This window comes from Macrobrachium nipponense, chromosome 31 (genome assembly GCF_015104395.2).
Source record: "Macrobrachium nipponense isolate FS-2020 chromosome 31, ASM1510439v2, whole genome shotgun sequence".
Lineage (NCBI taxonomy): Eukaryota > Metazoa > Arthropoda > Malacostraca > Decapoda > Palaemonidae > Macrobrachium > Macrobrachium nipponense.
The window spans coordinates 21,849,221-21,864,220 of NC_061093.1; the positions used below are offsets into that span (position 1 = coordinate 21,849,221).

The 15,000-nt window shown below is 36.9% G+C and overlaps 1 protein-coding gene across 6 annotated transcripts in view; it reads right to left on the bottom strand.

Annotated features, from left to right (window-relative positions):
- LOC135206683 (GAS2-like protein pickled eggs) overlaps positions 1-15,000 on the bottom strand; it is a 129,946-nt gene that overhangs the window by 59,411 nt on the left and 55,535 nt on the right. For 5 of the 6 annotated variants that reach the window (XM_064238082.1, XM_064238078.1, XM_064238079.1 and 2 more), the window contains one exon: positions 13,981-14,166. The exons of the other annotated variant lie outside the window; for it this stretch is intronic. In XM_064238082.1, coding sequence (XP_064094152.1) covers positions 13,996-14,166 — 171 coding nt within the window. In that variant the 3' untranslated portion in view covers positions 13,981-13,995. Of the gene's footprint in view, positions 1-13,980; positions 14,167-15,000 lie in introns of those variants that run through there. 6 annotated transcript variants of the gene reach the window in all.

Genomic DNA, 15,000 nt, shown 5'->3' on the forward strand with positions numbered 1-15,000 from the left:
CTCCTACGAAGTCCCACTTCGCGGATTTCCGGATCAAGAAAAGGCAACAGGTGCGCGACATCACACCTGAGTGACGTCACATAATAACAACGTGACAGCCGCCCACAGAGAGAGAGAGAAGAGAGAGAGAGAGAGAGAGAGAACGCGTTTTGAATGACTACGGGCTTTCCCACGTCGGTCACTAGTGTAAATGAATGTGTGTAGACATGATACATAATACACATGCATACAAATAAATACGTACCCGTGAACGTGTTTATGCAAAAATGGAGGATACATAATATATACTGCAACTAAATATGCTTTAAGCTATCGGAATTTCTTCATTCCATGAAATTTAATGAGGTTTTGTCCTTCCCTTCAGAAACATGGAATTAAATACAAGGATTGAAATTTTTCCTCGGAGATCAATACCTGCGGGTACTGAGCGCATATGTTATCTGGCGTTCTGAACCATTTGTCCACTGTTGATTGAAGGTCACTGATACGGGTAAATAATACATCTAATAATAATAATAATAATAATAATAATAATAATAATAATAATAATAATAATAATAATGTTATTGATGATGATGTCTTGGACCTCAAAAGAATCTACAGAATTTCACAGATATAAAAAAATTTAAAAGTACCTTAAAGCAATGTCTGGTTTAATTCAAGCTCACACACACACACACACACACACACACACACACAGGTTCTTCTCACTCTCTCTCACCACTCTTTCTCACTCTGTGTGTGTGCCAGACCTCACGAAAACAAGGGCGCATTAAAAAACAAACACGCACGCAAATACACAAACACAAACACAAACAAACGTCTCCTGAAAGCACTTCAGCCACAACCTCATCATCCAGCCAGTTCAATGTCAAGAGGGTGAGCCAGTACACACTCTTAGAAGGTATGAGTGTATGACTATCTTCCGTGCGTCTGGGGGGTGGGGGTGGGGGTGTAAGAAAGGTGGGGGGGGGGGCGGGGGGGCGCCTAAGGAGTAAGTCGTGTGGAGTTCTGTAGAACTACTCCAACTAGTAACAAGAAGTTATTGTTGAACGCTTGTGGTGTGCATATCCTCGTCATTCCTTGATACTGCTGGGATATCGGAAGATGTGTGTGGTATTTTCAAGTTTCTACATTGTGTATCTGTACAAATATGTATATAATAATGCATGTATAACACATATAAACTCCCATGAATATAAAATGCTTTTCTAATTATTCATCCATTTTAAAAGTTTCCAAAAACTCAAAGATCAAAATAAAATGATGCTTCATGAGATGAACTCGCTAACAAACAGACCCGATACACACCAAAGCAAGCAATGGAAAACGAAACCAAAGTCGAGTATAAAAACTAATTCAAATAACGAAAATCCACATTCACATCACAGCGACTTCATCAGCCACGTTGATCGCATTGTTGTTAGGTGACCTCCAGCGACGAAAGAGCACCGCAGTCTCTCCCTCGAACCCTGCAACCTGCGATCAAATCTAACCTGATAACATTGTTTTACTTCCCCCACCCACCCCGGCCCCTCGCCGCTCTCTTTCTGGGCGTTCGAGGGCGACTCAACATCCTTCTCAAGTCCTCCTCCTCCTCCTCCTCCTCCAAGGAGGATCCGATGTCAGGAGAGCTTCTCCTTCTATTCCTCACCTGTTCTCGTCCGTCTTTCTCCGTTCTCTGTGATTCGGCATCCAACACTTTTTCTAGCTTTGTGATATCATCTAGATCAAGACCTTGCGATGAGCTGCATAAATAGGTTCTATTTCTAACACGAATTACTCATACAAAGCAACAGACACTACGTGAAAATTTTACCAATATTCAAGACTACATCAAAGTTCTTGGTAAATAGGTTATATTTCTAACATATATTACTCATACAAAACAACAGACACTAAGTCAGAATCTTTACCTATATTCAAGACTACATCAAAGTTCTTGGTAGCAAGAACACGTTTACTCTGGCGACGCTTCACAGAGAAGCCAGACAAATGAAACTTTTCTTGCTCTGCGATTTCATTCTAGATTAAAATCTCGTGTTGAACTGCATAGACATGCTACAAATACAGAATCTACTGGTCACTTTTTTACCGGATACGTATGCGATTATTTAAAACCCACAATGCCCTCTTAACTTCTCGAATTCTTCACTCTTTTCGGATACGCTTGTCTCTACAAGGCCTAAGACCCAAATCCAAGGATATGAAGGACATCAGAATGACTAGATATTCTTGCAATTGCATATAAGGCTTTGTAGTGACAAGCGCATCGGAAAAGTGTGAGGAATTAGAGAAGCTAATATAGCAATGTGGCTGCTACAATGACAAACATTATATATTTCAGCATGTTACTCATACTAAACGCTGAAAACGCTCCACGTAACTAGATAACTCTATCTGAAGCATTCAAACGATTCCAGAAAACCGGTAAACCAACGTCGCTCCGATACCCGTGATGGAAAAGAAGTCTTTGTGGTCTAGGCAAGCATCTCTCTTACCCTCGAACAAACTCATCCGATAGGAATGGATAGAGTTAAAATACTGCCTATTGTTCACTTGAAACCCGTTACCCTCTCTCTCTCTCCCATATTCAGGTACGGCTTTCGAAAGGGAAGCCCTGTTGTTCCTGCTGCTTATGTTGTTGTTGTTGTTGTTGCCTATGTTCTTCGTATGTGAATTCATTGCTGTACAATCCACTGAATACATATAAAAAATAAACATCTAAATCTAAATCTAAAGCAACTAAGAAATGTCAACAAGTCAAAGGATCTTAACATTTATAAAACGAATGGCGGACTGATTAACTCTATTGGCAGGGCAACGCAACGGCGGGAGGGATTATCTGACTCAATGCGTCGAAGTTTCTTCGGAGCAATCGAGTTTTCTGTACGGCTTATAATCAATCTCACAGAAAATAAATCTATCTTTCGGTGGTCTCGGTATAATCTTGTATGAGCCCCGGCCCATGAAACTCGTAGCCGGCCGTGGTGGCCTGTGTTGTTGCGTTGGCAGAAGTTCGATTACGGCTAATTTTAACCTTAAATAAAAAATAAAAAATAATGAGGCTAAAGGGCTGCAATTTGGTATGTTGGATGATTGGAAGGTGGATGACCAACATGCCAATTTGCAGCCCTAAAGCCCCAGTAGTTTTTAAGATCTGAGGGCGGACAGAAAAAAGAAGTTTCCTTTTATTGAAAACTAACACCAATATGGAACTCATATAAGAAACATAAGAAGCAGAAAACTTAAAGAAACAAATATAAAATTAAGTTACAACCACTGCCATTTCAAGCCTGGATGAGCCACGACTTATTTAACTAACGATTCCGTGCTTCAGAAATCACCAAACGAAAATAATAAGGCTAAACAGATAATGACCGACCGTGCATCAATCACACGTCGGAAATTGCGACACATCCCAAAGCAACTAGCAATAGCAGCTAGCAACTAACAAATAGCAAGTAGCAAGCAACAAGAGATAAACAGTTTCTCAATGCCCAAACTATCCTAAGAAAAAAAAAATAACTAAAACGAACGAGCAACAAGAGTACCATTTTGCCCCAAGTATCAGAATACAGGAACAATATCAGAGAACCCCGTGGGGCACCTTCCTTACTGGTTAAAACGAGAGACAATACTCCCATTCTGCAGCCGAGTGCTGTTTCTCCAAGCACAACTGGGAGGGCAAATGAGGCGGTTTTTGTTTTGTCCAATGGGTCCACTGAGAGATTCGTGAATTGCCTTTCTTCGGCATTCGTGCACTGAATAAACAAAGAATGCAGCCAAAGGGATAAATGTCATTTTCTAAATTCGTGTACTGGGCAAAAATAAAATATTCTTCTCTCTCTCTCTCTCTCTCTCTCTCTCTCTCTCTCTCTCTCTCTCTCTCTCTCTCATGTATGAATGGAGTGTAAGTAAATTATCTCTCTCATGCACGGATGGAATGTAAGTAAAATATCCATGTCTAAAAGATTTCTTCCTCTCTTCCTCTCCTCTTTTTTCAAACGCACGACTGGGTAAAATAAAATATAACCATGCCTAAAAATTTTTCTCTATCTCTCTCTGAATTATGAATGGAGTGTAAAATACTCTCTCTATGCACGAAGGATGAATAAAATATTCATGTCTGAAAAGTCTCTCTCTAATATCTCTATTTTCAAAGCACGACTCGGTGAAAATAAAATATACATGCCTAAAAATTCTCTCTCTCTTTCTCTCTCCAAAAAACACGAAACATACATCTTGGCCTGAATCTCCCATTACAACTTCAAAATCCCCTGCAAAACATACCCTGATCCCACCTTCCTCCAAGTATCTGTAAGTCCCTCGAGAACCAATACCGGCCGCGAGAATTAACACTTAAAACGAAGTGAATGAATTTATAATTGAATTTATAATTCAGCTTATAACAACCTACAGGCCATCTCGAATCCCAACAACACTCAAGACACGGGTAAATGGATAATAAAAACCGCCGTTGGATAGGCGACTGAGGTGCAATTTGCCTAGGCGAGGATTATGGGCTGGAAGAGGTGAAATTCTGAGAGAGAGAGAGAGAGAGAGAGAGAGAGAGAGAGAGAGAGAGAGAGAGAGCCGAGGAATACCCTCAAAGAAGCGCTTTCATTTTGTTGGTCTATACATTTTGGCGAGGCAGTACATCACCAACGTCTGTTAGTTTTCTGTTCTCTCTCTCTCTCTCTCTCTCTCTCTCTCTCTTCCATATATGTGATCCACAAAAGTCACTTAACAACATTTTACAGATATAACTGTCTACGTTAACAGATACATACTCAAATATAGGGAAAGAGTTCTATCGTCCGCTTCGAGAATAGAACGCCGACAGAGAGAGAGAGAGAGAGAGAGAGAGAGAGAGAGAGAGAGAGAGAGAGAGTCCTCATATTAATGGCCAATTATAAACGATTTGCATACATTTATCTAAAGAGAAAGGTCTCAGTATGAGCCCCTTAATTATCTTACCGAGGAAGCATTGAGAGAGAGAGAGAGAGAGAGAGAGAGAGAGAGAGAGAGAGAGAGAGAGAATGAAGGCGTCTCCATTTCGCCAGTTCTGACACATTAGTGGATTTTAAGAGGGCTCAGTGAACGAGCTGCTTATGGGTGTTAAAAAGAGGATCTGTAGAAATGTAGATACAGGGGGGAGGGGGGAGGGGGGTGGAGGGGGGAAGAGAGAGATGACTGGGAGGAAGAGGAAGGGGAGGATGATGAAAGATTACACAGAAGATAATGTGATAATGAGGGAGGAACACGATGGCGGAGGAAAAATACAAGGACAGGGGAATTATCAGATGGTACGGGTTTATGAGGATGGAATATGAAGGAGTTATATGAAGATGGATAGATAAATTTGTAGAGAAAATAATTAAAGATGGAGAAGTAATAAGGAGAAGAGAGAATGATGGAGAATGAATAAGAAGAGAGAAAGATGGAGAATGAATAAGGAGAAGAGAGGGTGTATATTAGAAAGAGCAATAAATGAGAAGTTATAGAGAAAAAGATTAGATGGAATTTCGTGCATGAAGAGTTCAAGAAATGACGGACTGCTTTGAGATAAGATGACGAAAAAAAAAATTAAATAAATAATAAATAAATCGAAAACGAAGAGAGACATTGAGGAATTAATAATATGAGTGGACTCTTGATACACAGAAAAGGATGAAGATAGTGAGATAATAAGTTTTAAGAAAAGAGATCAGCAAAAGAAAAACAATTACAGTACGGTGGACGATGAAGACACACATACCATACATACATACATATATGCAGACATACACACATATATGTATATATACTGTATAATGTACATAATATGGTGTGTGTATATATATATATATATAATATATATATAGATAATATTGTATTAATATTAATATATATATACAACGAACACATTCATACATATATCCATACATACGTGAATAAGTAACGTAAGTATTTACGTATTTACTTATTTCACAGAAACAAATTTCTGACTCACATCAGGATCGAACCCCGGCCTCTCAAGTGAACGGCCAGGATGTCAACTGCTAGCGCCCTGGGTTCGATCCCGATGTGAGTTAGAAATTAATGTAAATTGTTCTCTTTCGAGAGAAATTATCCGAAATAAAATAAAAATAAAAAGAGAAACGATGATAACGAGGAAAAAAGAAAACGGGAAACACCAACAGCTGCAGCAGAATCCTACCTGTCGGGCGTCGAGGGTGAGGGCGGGTGACACCCGAGGAAGGAAGTGCTCTCTCTGGAGGCGTGGGCGTGTGTGAAGAAGAGGAAGAAGGAGAAGGAGAAAAGGGCGGTGCCGTACGGGTTGACGACACCTCAATTAAACTTGCCTTTCAGGGGGCATCGACCCCGGGGGTTAGTCCTATAACCTGAATATTAATTAGAGGATGCTGAATAAAAATCAGTCTTTATAAGATGTTTGGATAATACCATGGGTTATCGTTGTTTTATAAAGAAAAATAAAAGAAAATTAAATAGGGTATATATACATGTGTGTGTGTATTTATGTGTGTATAACATAAAACAATGGGCTTAAAATATATTTTTTTAAGTATTCCCAGCAACATTACTTAACGAGCTATATAACCATATATTACATTCTTACAAAAATGCATATAGCACACACACATACACGTTATCTATCTATACATATACACATATACATATACATACATACATACACACACACACACACACACACACACACACACACACACACATATATATATATATATATATATATATATATACATATATATATATATATATATCATATGGGTATGAATGAGTGTTTGTGTACATAAAACAGCACAAACATTCTGAAGAAAATACACCTCGACCTTACACACAATTACAAAGCCCTTCCCATATGAGTAATATACTCTACACAGCGGGAAAACTGTACTTAGTGAGAAACAATACTAAAATCCAAAGGTACCAAAAACCACAAGGTGGAAGAACCTAGCTGACGGCGACCCATTTAAACATGGCCCCTACAGGTTAGGGACGGTTAAGTTCAGGTTACCTGAATTGAGGTCCCTGTATAATAATGGCATACAATTTCGGCGTGAAAATGAGCCCGCCACTAGGGGAACTCTCTCTCTCTCTCTCTCTCTCTCTCTCTCTCTCTCTCTCTCTCTCTCTCTCTCTCACTGAATTTGGAAATGAATACAAATGGCTAATGTACTCTTATGTTCCTCTGAATTGGAGATTTCGAAGTCATTTAATCTCTCTCTCTCTCTCTCTCTCTCATTTATGTTACTTTCAAACCAATAGCCGGACAAGAATTTGTGGGCTCAGAATAAAGACTGTTGTTTTACTCCATTGTCAGTCGCTGAATAAACTGAAAGAGAGAGAGAGAGAGAGAGAGAGAGAGAGAGAGAGAGAGAGAGAGAGAGAGAGAGAGAGAGAGAGAGAGAGAGAGAGAGAGAGATATTGTATTAAGAAAACATGACCCAAGAATTATCCCGTCAAGTCGTCATTGTTCTACGATCGACCCAAGCCACACGGCGTCCAGAAAGGAAGAAAGCGACAATATCCATTCTGGGGCTCGTCCGGATTTGAGTTACAACAAATCTTCATTTGCTCGACCTTGGATCCGAAAAGTGGACCTTCGCTCGGGGCTTCTGTGCCAACGGCGTCTTACGCTCCGTGGTAATTACCAATCAAAACCTCCGTAAGCCTCGAATGACCTTCACGTCACAGAATTCAATAAAGAGTAAATTTGAATGCCATGGTGATGACTTATTATGGCAATGTGCCAGAGGATCGAGACTCCAAGTCCCACTTGTGTGGACGTTTCGTACCGTCTAGAAGTTCGAAGATAAGCCTCTTCATTCTCAATACGAGGAAAAAACACAAATAACAATATTAATAATGAAAGTGTTTAAACACAATAATCTTATGTAAAGTTATCAGGAAAACTATCCCATTAACAATAACATTGATATAAAGGCAAAAATCAGCAGAATTGTTATTATTGTCATTAATATTGTTATTATTATTATTTTTTCAGTTATCATTATTATCCAGAAGATGAACTCTACTCATAAGGAACAACCCCACAGGGGTCACTGTCTTGAAATTCTAGTTTGCAAAGAATATGGTGTCCATTTGAAGGACGAGAGAGAAGGTACCAGGAAATACAAAAGGACGAGACTAGTTATCAGAAAATAAAAAAAAAATAAAAAAATCAAATTAATAAACAATAAAAAAGTAAGTAAAAGGCCAAAAATACTGCAAAACACTAAGAAACGAAAAACAGCTGTCTCAGAACGTATTGAGACTTACCAGGTAAACAACCGCAAGACGTGGCATGACATAAACAGCATTACCACAGAGAAACTACCACAAAAACAAGTTTCTTCGACGCAATCGAATTTCCTATACAGCGTATAATCAAGGCCACCAAAAATAGATATCTCTTTCGGTGGTCTCGGTAAAATGCTGTAGCCGCGACCCACCAAACTTCAACCACGGCCTGGCGGTGGCCTGCCCTACATCGTTGCCAGAAGCACGATTATGGCTAACTCTAACCTTAAATAAAATGCAAACCGCAGATGCTAGATGGCTGCATGGCATGTTTGATGACTGGAGGGTGGGTGATCAACATACCCATTTGTAGCAGTCATGCCTCAGTAGTTTTTAAGATCTCAGTAGTTTTTAAGATCTCAGTAGTTTTTAAGATCTCAGTAGTTTTTAAGGTCTCAGTAGTTTTTAAGATCTCAGTAGTTTTTAAGGTCTCAGTAGTTTTTAAGGTCTCAGTAGTTTTTAAGATCTCAGTAGTTTTTAAGATCTCAGTAGTTTTTAAGATCTGAGGCCGGACAGAAAAAGTGCGGACGGACAGACAAAGCCATCTCAAAAAAAAATCTTGAAATGCAATTAATAAATATAACCGACAGGGACTGAGGCAGAGTCTGAAAAACAACGTCACATTTCCATTTCCCAACTATTCCAAGGAACATGGCTCTGTTTACAGCTTTAACTCGAGGTGAAGCCTGCAGTATAGTTATGACTCAGACATTCGTACATAACATACGTATATATATACACTTACGCATACGCTCTTCAAGCTTGTTGGGTACGTAAGAGCGAGCGTGTTTCAATAAATCCAAAACTATTGCACGTCGTTTTATATGCAGAGAGAGAGAGAGAGAGAGAGAGAGAGAGAGAGAGAGAGAGAGAGAGAGAGAGAGAGAAAATCAAAATAAATTTACAAGTTATATAAAACAATTACACCTTATTATATTAATATATCAATAATCTCCAAAGTGAAAACGACACACAAAATAACATAGTAAACGGGCAAAAGTAATCTAACAGATTGCAGTTATGGATGTCTTCCGTATGGAGTAAGAGATGGATAGATGTAAGGATAGAGGGAAGAAGGAGGAGTAAATAGGAAAGAAATGAAAACTTCAAAAACCCTCACTTAAAACTCACAACATATGATTTTTAAATATAAACATTCAAAAGCTTCCTCTCGCTAACGTTTTAGCGAGTTCACATCAATAATTTGACAAATAAAGATGACAAATTAAGTAAGTAAGACTTACTTAATTCCAAAATAAAATACGTACCCAACTGCAAAAAAAAAAAAAAAAAAAAAAAAAAAAAAAAAAAAAATTTAATTCACACCTCAAAAAAAAAAGATAAAAAAACAACGCCAAGGACAAAACTTTCCTTCAAAAAACAAGTAAAAGTTAAACAGACCGGAGAGAGTTGAGAACAAAGTACTACATAGTATTCATCTTCATGGAGAGAGAGAGAGAGAGAGAGAGAGAGAGAGAGAGAGAGAGAAATAACAACCAAGGGGGTCCACACACAAAGAGAACGAATGGATGCGGAATAGCGGAATGCCATCGAAGTAAGCGAATGGGGAACAGCCGAATTTGAGCGAGCATACAAATGGCGTCATTACTTAACGGATACGCGATCCGGAGTAACGCGTTTTCTCTTTATACGCGTTTGCCTTTATGTCCGGCTGCGATGAAACACTCCTCTCTCTCTCTCTCTCTCTCTCTCTCTCTCTCTCTGTGAAATAAGACAAACGATGACATACTGCAGTCTGCCACTTTGAAAACAACAAAATGCTCATTCCGCGCCACTCGATCAATGGAACAAAGCAGCCCTGAGCTGAATGGGACGTCTGCTCGCAACGTTGTACAACGATAGACCGCGCCATTTGTTTCTATAAACCAAATGACCTTGACATTCAATGCACCGATTTAAAACAGCAATCGCAACAACAAAAAATACAAGTACGTAAACCCACCTCTCGGTCTTCAAAACACGATGGCTTCATTTATGCTTTTAATGGCTGATTGCTTCGCAGTCAGTTTGCTATCGAGATGTGCATTTAGTAAATGCGCCTTTTAGACGCATAAATCACCGATAGAGGATCAATTGAGTCTGGAATGTTTGAATGATGGCTGTATGGACATTTGGGAGACAAATCCTAATACTATTCTACTTGCATTTTAATACATTTTTAATTTTGTTAATTTATCATTTTTTTTAATAAGTGGTCTCTCTTCTTTCTGTATTTCCATTTACCTCATCTTACGTACTACTTACGAACGTACCATATTCTTTGGAAGCTTGAATTTCAAGTCAATAGCTCCTTTTGTTAGCTTGTTCATATGACTATGTTTCATCATCCAAATATAACAATAATATTAATAAAAACAAATCTTTTCACCATATGTCAGAATGTCATCCCTTCACCCACCCCTTTTCCAAAATTGTCTGCCTTAAAAGGTACATTTCCAATAATATGAAACAAAATAGTAACACAAACACACAAGCTAGCGGAGAGATAGCCCAGCGTGACCTCTCAGGAGTGCGGACCGATTTACACTGCGTTTTGTGCAGTCCTGGAGCCAGTTTGATCCTGCCAATATGTGGTCACAATTCTCTCCCCCCCCCCCCCCCCACCTCTGAAATTCGCCCATAAGGGAATTTCTCTCCTGGTTAAGATACCACTGTGAAATAGGTTTTCTTATACATAAATTATGTGTCTGATGAAAATGTGAACATTTTAGAAGTAAACCTTCATAAACAAAGTCAATAATAAAGATCAATATAATGTGAAATATTTGAAGGATGAATATTCGAAAAAGAACATTTAAGTTACATATTAGAAATATCAGTTTAGAAGAAGATTCACCTGGAACATGGATATGAAACATGGACACATGAAATTCATACTGCAAATAAAAATAAGAGAAGACAATATTACTTACATAATTACACCCGTTAATGAAATATATAAATTCAACAACAATGCTACTCAGCATTACTGCTCAGCCAAGAGCTGATAATGTAATTGTTTTAAGCAGTAATACCCATCAAATTCACAATTAACATGTTAATACGTACCACTTCCTGTCCCATGAGATACTAGTAATATGTTGCGGAAAATGTAATTACATAGTTATTATACATTTAACAACATCTGTGATGTATACTGTATTAAGATAATACATACATATATATATCTTATATATATATATATCTATATATATATATATATATATATATATGTAGTAATATATATATATATATATATATATATATAGATAAATATTATGCATATATATATGCATATATGTATGTAGATGTGTAATATATATATATATATATATATTATATATAATATTATATATATATGATGCATGATATACGTGTATATATAAAATCTATATCTACTATATACATATGTATGAATATATATAAGTGTATGTATATATATATATATATATAATATATATATATATATATATATATATATGTATAATTATTTACATAGAAAAACAAACTAATTCAACACAAAACCAAATCATTTCCACTTCACAAACAACGAAAACACAAGGTATATATACCACAAAACAAAATTAATCAAACAGAGATACACTGCAACGAAAATTGGATTCTGATCCTTCATAATTCAATTAAAAAAAATAAACTGAACATTTTCCTACAAATATACCACTCGAAATTATCACATCACAATTCCCAAGACAAAAAAAATACTAACAATTAAAAAATAAATTCTATTTACATTTTTTAAATCATAATTTCCAAGACAAAAAAAAGTAAACACTAACAATTCAAAATAAATTCTATGTACATTTTTTTAGCAAAAAATAATTTTTTTAAATTTTTGGTTCTGAGCAAAAATCACACGTAACATTTAACAACAAATAATTTAAACAACTGCAGGGGGCTGGGGAATTTTATTTGTCATAAATGTTTTTGTCTTTGGCAAATACAGTTGGGCCGGGGGCGTAGGGGGGGGGGGGGTGGCACACATTACACTGGCTTCAGCAGAATATATGGGAGCAGCTGGGAGTTGAATAACAGAGAGAGAGAGAGAGAGAGAGAGAGAGAGAGAGAGAGAGAGAGAGAGACTGACTTGCAATCAAGCGAAATAGCTCACTGACAAGTATTCTGTCGTAGAGAAACATGGGGAATAAAAAGCTAACAGACAGACAGACAGACAGACGGACAGACACAGAGACAAAATCTGCCACAGCCATATATATACATATATATATAAATATATGTAGACAATCTTTAATATGACAGCTCTGCCAAAAAAAGCCTGGGGCCAGCCAGCGCAGTCGTTCTGTGCTTAAGGCAACTCATTGCAGGCAACTGCTGCTAAGCTAAGCTAATCTATGGTGCTGAATAGGAGGACGTCCCATTGTGTTTTTCAGCATTTAAGCTCACAGGTGAGATTTCAAGTGATAAAACATATCAAATTAGGATCAGCTCTCTTCTTCTAATTCTATTTAGTTATGGAATTTTATCTGGAAATCATCAGGACCAGCGCTTAAAATAAGTCTGCCTAGCTTAATGCTTGCAATCTTGCTTGCTACTGAATTTTTATATATATATATATAATATATATATATATATATATAATATATATATATATATATATATATATATATCTTGCTACTGAATTTTAATTATATATATATATATATATATTATATATATATATATATATATATATATGAAGACAAAATCCACGAAGGAAAGTGCAACAATGGAGTGCGGCTTCGAGGCCTTTCGACTTCATGTCCTTTACTGAGCAGAGTCGAAAGGCCATGCAGCGGTACCCCATTGATTCACTGTCCTTCGTAGGTTTTGTCTTTATATGTATATAATCAGAATCTACAGAAGGCCTGCCCTACCTGAGAACCCTAATTAAGCCCACCTGACTACGGTGCGTGAGTGGTTCCTTCTACCACTAAACTACGTATTACGAAAGTGAACGAATTACGGTGCTGTGATGGCGAGTGATATGCGGCGTTAACTGAACTAATAACTACAGAAAACCCAGCTAAATACCTAAATAATAACTAAATGACCATAAATAACTAAATAATAGTCCTAACATAGTAAACTGCATTTGCTGAGGTCATGAAAGTAAACACTATGTCAATATTAAAGGTAGCGAGGTAAATATTATCTGGTTTTGTATTTATTTTATTAATTTACAATTTGTTGTCTAGGTAAGGACTGTTAGCATCTAAGACTTGATTTTTTTGTCGATGAGTTTGTTTATTTTCCTTTATATATATTATTATTATATATATATATTATATATATATATATATATATAAACAAAATTCATTCATCAACAAAAAGTACTAATATCTTCTTTATTTTGGGCCTTATTTTTACAATATCCGGCCTACCATAACCTATTGTCTTATATTAATCTTAACAAATTCCTAGTACCTTCTATATCATTCAATTACGCAGGTAATCACAGGTAACTATTAATACCAGTAACCTAACAACTAGCTCGTATAACTGAGTAAATAAGGTCCCTCTGACAATGAAATAAATTCCTCTAGTGGTTTTCAAACAAACGAAGCCATAAGGTTCCATTTGGCTTCCACAAAATCGCGTTGCAATTAAAAGCCAAAACAAGATATTAGCAATACAGGTTTAATAATAAAATTACCCTGATCCCTCCTTCCTTATTGTATTCGTTAAGTGTCCCTCGCTCCTTTCAAGAGTGCCAAAATGAGTGCCGAAAGCAGAGAGATAGAGTGCCAGTGTCACAAAACTGGAGGGGTTGCTAATATGATCTGACAAGTTACTCACATCCGGGATCCTTTTTACCAATGTCTAGGCGGCAAATAAGGAGAGAAATGGTACATGTTAAATCAGTTGTACATCTCGGACTCTCTTCGGTAGGCCTACACCACCAACAGTGTGCATGAATATTTATAGCTGGTACTGCTGCAACCTTTCGCCGGAGGTAAGGGAGTGTTTTGGGGGGAGAGAGAGAGAACATGTGATGATGCATCTACATAGGCCTATGCAGTGACCAAGCAACACATTCTGAATGAAAAAAAAATGGTATGCTAGCTTTAGGCCTCTTCATGTGTATATACAAAAATCGAGAAATCAAAAGGACTATTCTATTACTATAAGTGAGACATTCTTCGGTCTAGGTCTAAAGGCACATCAGAGCCTCTGAATCCTTCAAGCAAGCAGTAAATAATAGTAGAAGTAGTAGTATAGAGGTAAATAACATTCTATGGAAAATCCTATAAACCGGTGCCATTCTTGCATGATAAAGTGTGTGTATAAGACAAGATACATCCAATAATGATATCAAAGTGGCAAAGACAAGATTCATTACACACAGAAAATGACAAGAGTAAAAAAGTAAACATGACAATAAATAACACATATCAAATACGAAAAGGTATATATATATATATATATATATATATATATATATACTATATATATATATATATATATATATATATATATATTGCTGACCGTATTCTTACTGAAGATCCTTCTTTCTCTCTAGAGAAAACATCATCAATTTGGGAGTAAGGTAAAGCATATTGTGATTTCGAACAAGTAAAAAAATAAAGAGATTTGGAAATAAATATACGACACCAATCAGAAGAAATGGATTACATTTCAATCATATGGGAAACT